Raw genomic sequence first — 6,460 nt, forward strand, 5'->3', positions numbered from 1 at the left:
ATTTTCAGTTTTGAAGATAGTCCTAATATTAAATTTTTTACCTACTCGTTTAATTTGATCTGAAAGTCCTGGAATAAATGGAATGAAAAGGTTCGTTATAGGTTTATTTTGATTTTGTTTTGTTCGTGAGAATTCAATTTCGTTAAAACATTTTTCAATAAAAAAATTTGGACAATTATTAAAATTTAGAATTTCTTTTATAAATTGTTTTTCTTTGGAAAAATTAGATTGATTGCAAATTATTTTTGCTCATCATATAGACTTTTTACGATACCGTTTTTAACCATTATCGGGTGATTTGAGTCTAATAATAATAATAATCACTATTTATCAATCTGTAATAAAAAATGTGAGGAAATTCTGTCTTTTTTAAAGACAAAAAATTTTGAGGCGAAATACCCAAAAAGAAGTTTGTAAAAAAAATAATAATAATAAGACTAAACTAAACGCTCAAGTTTAATAGAAAACTATGGTCTTTTAAGTTAAATTTCGATTTCTGGGTCAAAACTGCTCGAATATCCTCACTCATGTCGTTTTAATCGAGTTTTCAATTCTCTATTCAACGATGCCAAAACGAATTCTGTGGCTCCAATGGTTTTTGAGAAACATTGAAAAAAGCACCGTCATGTTCGAGTCGATTTTGCAACTAAATAAAAACACGTAGAAATTTTTTTTGGAAATCAAGCCGTTTTTGAGAAAACTGCCTACATTTCTTTATCAATTGTTAACTTTATAAAAAGGTCATTTAGTTCTCTCTGGTGTGATGTAGAAATGAGCGTTCTATTGCTCCGATAAATGAGCAAAAAGGGAACGAAAAACATGAAATTTTAGCATAATCTTGCACCTAAATGTCTGATATTGTTATGTCGGCTAACGATAATTTTCCTAATTTCATAGACAACAAAATACTCAGTTCCTACTACGTGATCCCTTCCTGACTTGAAAGCTGGATTCGCCCCTGTGCGTACAAGTATATAGACCGAAAACCAAATTTCAACAAAAGCGTATACAGAATTATTATGTTTTCAGATCAGATTGATCTCTTAATAAATTAGTAAAAGCTAAAAAGTAGAAAAGCTAGAAAGTAGCTCCAAAAGTAGTTTAAGTTAATAAATCCTCCTACTCACACAAGCAATTAGGAATAAGATGAAGCGTTAAAACATAAATAAATTGATGAAGTAAACAGACATTAATGTTAAAAACAAGCATAACTAAATTCAAACTAATGCTTCCATTTAATTTAATTAACATATTGAACCAATTTCAGTTCTTTAAAGTTGCCTTTAAATATGTTAATATCGTGTTCAAGGGCTTAGTGGAACAAACAATGACTCGGTCTAAACTAGTCAACTTTTCCCTATTAGCAGTGCAACGTTGAAGATCAAAAGCAGCCAGTTACTTAACGGACCATTTATTTTAATATTTTTATTCTAGTGCAAGGCGAGTAAGTTGTCCACGAGATTACGGAGAAAAATGAGAGAATCGGATCTGAAATGGAAGGTCGAATCAGATTGTGGAACATTAGTTGCAATGTAATCGCTTTTCTTCTTTGAGTTTTGGCAAGTGAAAGTCTGAAATAGTTAAGCGTCCAAATCATCAATGTCACTGAGCAGCAGTTTCAATGAAAATATTCGTCAGAATGCACAACTGTATTGTTGCCTCATTTAAATGGCTTAAAACACTGCTTGTTAATGAGTTGGTAAATTATGCAATAAACTGTTATGAATTGTTATGACTAACCCCAAAAGTTACGTTAAGTTAAACAACGGGGAAAATTTCTTTTATTTGCAATTTTCTGATATACGAACGTTCAAATATATAACACTAAGTGTTCCAGAATTTAATCAAATACGCGAAACAAATAAAATGTACGTCTTATGCTTCTGATAAAAGTGGGCTTTTCCGACTGTGCCCTTTCTTTCGCAGCTGAGAAAATTGAGTCAATGGTAATATTCGCAATGGTGAAGATATGAATAAATAATTATATCTTTAAGGTTGCTGAGGGTGCAACTACAGACGATATTAAAAAATATTGTGTCTCCATCCAAAACATTCTGCGTCACACACTTCATAACACTTTACACATATTTGGATGCACAATGCAAAAAATCTATTTAATATACAGTTAAAGAAATGTATCAATTTAAGAATTATCCTGTACTCGTGTCAAATAATACAAATCACTATAAGGGGTTTTTCAGCAAAAGACCGTATGTATGTAATGCAAACTTTTAAAACTAATGAAATATTTTTTGCTACGATCTATGGGATCAAACCGTTTGCAATAACCGAGTGGGCAAATCAATCGGCCTTGCTAAACGTTTAATCATAATGAGCCAATCTAAAATTTAATGCAACTTTTTGTCGTTCACACATTCCCATTTTTGTCTCCAACATTTGCTATCACTGCAAGTCAAGTTCGTTCGAAGACAATAACTTGAAATTTTAGCCTTGACATTTTACAATAAATATATGGTTTCTGATTTTAAATCAAGTTTATCCACATAACTGATACAGGGACTAAACATTTAATTATAGAAAAAGCAAATGTTAACCGGTATATGTATCACTTTTTGTTTGTAAAAATATTGCCAAGAAACATGTCTTGCTTGTCTGCTTCCATCTTCATCCATATTGGCCAGGAGCCCTTTATATTCAGTATTGTTTGATCAAAGACTGAGCAAACAGCTTGCTTTGATTGCCTTACATATTTTATTAAATTTCTTCTTATCTTGCGTATTACGAATTTATAAGACAAATAAGACAGGTAGCGCTAGATTAAAAAAACACATATTTTGTCAAATATTGTTTCTTCAATAATGCATGTAACAGAAAGACGCAAGTTCAATTATAAATTAATTTTCAAAGAAGAGCAATTTTGGCAAATGTCCTTTGCCTCAATTTATTCTCAGTCTATAGCAATTACTTTTAAGTTTTCAGTTTCATTAATAGATACTATAATCTAATTCTAATGTGGTACAATGACTCGACGATCGCAGCATGAAGCGATTTATTCACCGCAATTCGTGATGATGATACCGTCGATTGAATGAACGTAACGTGAATAGCAAGTTGTAAAAATCTTCTCCATTCATAAAATTATATGATATAACGAGCTAGAAATGATAAATAATGGTAGCGCTAATATATGCGTTATTCTAGTTAGTTTATGTTATTGGTGGTAAACTGAAAAATATATACACCAGCGTTGTTTTTGTTGAAATCGTTGAGTCTTATTTTTATATAATTAAGCTAAATGAAATCAGTTCAATACTTATTAACAAGAAAGGAAAAAATACCACTTTTGCATAGTATTAATTCGTATTAGGGACATCTTAATCTGAAGAATAGATCATTTACTCTCATACTTATGGAGAGGCGTTAAGATATATAAACATATTTTTTTTGATTCACCCTCAGCCAAATCACATTTAATCATAGCGTAGCTAACAGTATTCACACAGACAATCAAGAGATGACTGAAGATTAAAAATACAAATTAACCAAAGAAGCATAAAACGAATCCAAACATCACAAGTTACATGGGCCTATAAAAGGCGCTTAGTTTACGAACTTTGGTGTTTCACTACCGATATTAAACATATAATTCTGGGACAATATAAAATCTGTGTTTACCATCGAGCTACCACAAACAATACATGCAGTGCAAACAAGTTATATTTAAATGATGATCATCAAAAATAAAATTACTTAGCTTATTAATTCATAAATTTAAAAATGCTTGTTGTTTTAATTAGAAGTTGCTTTAATTAGAAGTGTGTACATTTTGTGTTATTTTTAAGAATTAAATTTGTTAAAATTATAAATTCTACAAGCGCTGGTGTCTGAAACGTATTATGTATTATAAAAATTTAGCAATTTGTTTCCAAATTTGTTATCCCAAACCTTAACAACAGGGCTTAGTAAATATGTAACATTTTCATGTTATGGTTATTTTTGTAGGCATCGATAGATATTGTTGAGGCCACAGGAACAGAGAATAACCCAAGTCAGCCTTCATATATCGGGTTCCGGGCAACGGGGAGAAATACAGGAAAACTTTTGAAAACTTTGTATGAAAAATACACATAATTTCCTTCCGGCTATTAGATTAAAGCGCATAAAATTTTATAGTATGGCGGTCAAATAAAAGTGTATTGGGCTGTATTTATTGCCTTTTCATTCCTAAAGCTCCTTTTACTGGTCTTAGTGAGATGTTTACCAATGCTCTGTCTGTGTTTATGGCACAGACATAAACTCTAGTAAAAATAGTGTTTTTTAAAAAAGCAAGTTAGCTAAAATAAATGGTTTTTGAAGTACTGAAGATTTACTTTAAATTGTCTTTAGTAGCCTGTCTTTTTCACAGTAATTTTATTAAATGTTTTATGACAATTATTAATTATTAGTCATCGATTTCAATTAACGAACATAACGTACTCTTGTGCAGGAGGCTGGTTTTAGTTCGAATAGATTACATCTTAAAATATAATTATTGGTGCTTCCAAAAAATATGGACAATTAGTAATTATTACAAATATTAACATACAGAAATGGTAAATAGGAAAAGTGATTGTATGACTATCAAGATTCTCAAGATAAGAAGAAGCAAACGTATATTTTCATATTTTCAAATGTGAATGATGAACTGTGTGGATATTCAAATACTTCAGATATTTCGATAGTTTTTATATACGGATTTGGGTTCTATAAAAATGGTTGAATAAATATCGGGAAACACTTTCGAAATTTTTATCCTATTCATTAATTTTGATGGAAAGCGCCAATTTTCGCCATTGCGCATAATTTGTCCATAGTTCGAGAATAAATGATAAATTTTTGAACGAGGTGCACTTTAATAATAATCACTATAGAATGTATAGTACAGTTGTAAATCACGAAACCTATGCAGACCTTAAGAGTCATGCCAAGTACACATGTTTAACATTACATAAAAACTCAAATTAAATTCTGATAAATAATGTAGCTGATTAATCGTTCTGATTAGAAATGAATGATAAAGCTTTTATTATAAAATTTTAAATTTCAATTTCTTGATTGTCATTACAAATTAGGTACTCTTCACATACGCGGCTTATGGAGGAGAAAATGCAGGCCCTGCGGAAATGCTTCTGAAGAGCGCGAAAACGAAAATGTACGCGCAAAATTTCGGGCGCGATCAATTGGCAAGGCTGCAAAAATCATATAAATTGGAAAAAGAAACTGTATTAGGTATCACTTGTTCGGGTTTGTACAGAACAGCAACAAGGTCTATCAAAATGAACGCATTCGTCAGTGTAAGTGGTCAACCTACGTAATTATAATTGGTTCTGGTGTTGCATATAGTGCGGTTTACAACATAATTTTACAGGGCCATTCAGTGATTTTCTACCGGATTTTAAGTATTTGCGTTCGTTGAATGCGGTTTTTGATTCCCGATAACCCAGGCTTGTATAACGTAAAATGTCTTCGGGCTATCTTTTAAAATTCTCAACTTAAACTTTTAATAACTTTACATGTTCTCTTAAAACTTATTAAACATGGTTTTTCTAAGTTCGTATTTTTGTTCACTTGCAAAAATGTAATCGAGTATAAGCTTGGTGTCCAACATGTTCTCGTGATTTTCTCCGAATTGAGAGCGTGGTTAATTCGATTTTCGCGGATAAATGGCTTTTATAAACATATTTGGTTTGCGGCTTCTCAAAAGCGAACATATACAACAAACCCAAGCCCTACTGGATTGCTGGTCCATGTATTTCCATCTTCCTTATAATTGCATCTGGTCTTTCTTAGGCTGCTGCCATACTACATAAATGTTAATGCGATTAATACTAATACAAATTTTTTCCTTTAGGGAGTTGTTATCTTGGGAGTCGTCGCTATGGCTAGCGCTGGACAAGTAGCCTACGGATACGTAGGTGCCCCAGCTCTGACCTACGGCGCATCCCCAATTCTCCTTAGATCTGCATACCCAGCAGTTGAAGGACAATATCTTGCCGAAAACACCGAAAAACTCTACGATGACGGCTCTTACAAGCCAGAAGTGCGCGCCATCCCCTTGGCAGCTTCCCCCTACGGTTTGACTCCAGCAGGTTCTGGGCTTGAAGGAGCCTACGTTCAAGACATCAACGAGAAATTGTACGACGATGGCAGCTACAAGCAGGAATTGAGAGCTATCCCTTTGGCTAATTCTCCCTATGGTTTGACCCCAGCTGGATCCGGGCTTGAAGGCGCCTACGTTCATGACATCACTGAAAAACTTTTCGATGATGGATCTTACAAACCCGAATATTACCACTAAATAGTGATTAGGCTTTGATGTAAATAAATTAATAAATTATCTGAAATAAAAATGGATTCTTGGCTTTTCCATGGTTTTAACATTTACAACACAGTGTTAACAAACACACGTATGAGTGTTACGTTTAACTTCTAATAAAAAATCTGAAAAAAACTTCGGTCG

General features: G+C 32.5%; 3 protein-coding genes across 6 annotated transcripts in view; 2 read left to right on the forward strand and 1 right to left on the reverse strand.

Annotated features, from left to right (window-relative positions):
* Positions 1–6,460, forward strand: part of LOC109540636 (elastin) — a 109,952-nt gene that overhangs the window by 101,645 nt on the left and 1,847 nt on the right. The gene's annotated exons all lie outside the window — the stretch shown is intronic.
* The window catches only part of LOC109540621 (protein madd-4), a 247,918-nt gene that overhangs the window by 41,735 nt on the left and 199,723 nt on the right, over positions 1–6,460 (reverse strand). The gene's annotated exons all lie outside the window — the stretch shown is intronic.
* On the forward strand, positions 5,214–6,354 carry LOC109540628. The gene is made up of 2 exons (XM_019909064.2): positions 5,214–5,294; positions 5,852–6,354. The coding sequence occupies exons 1-2, from the start codon at positions 5,277–5,279 to the stop codon at positions 6,296–6,298; spliced, it is 465 nt and encodes a 154-aa protein (XP_019764623.1). The 5' UTR covers positions 5,214–5,276; the 3' UTR covers positions 6,299–6,354.

Source organism: Dendroctonus ponderosae, unplaced genomic scaffold (assembly GCF_020466585.1).
Source record: "Dendroctonus ponderosae isolate FM_Combo_2020 unplaced genomic scaffold, Dpon_F_20191213v2 Dpon_F_20191213_6, whole genome shotgun sequence".
In the NCBI taxonomy this organism is placed as follows: Eukaryota; Metazoa; Arthropoda; class Insecta; order Coleoptera; family Curculionidae; genus Dendroctonus; species Dendroctonus ponderosae.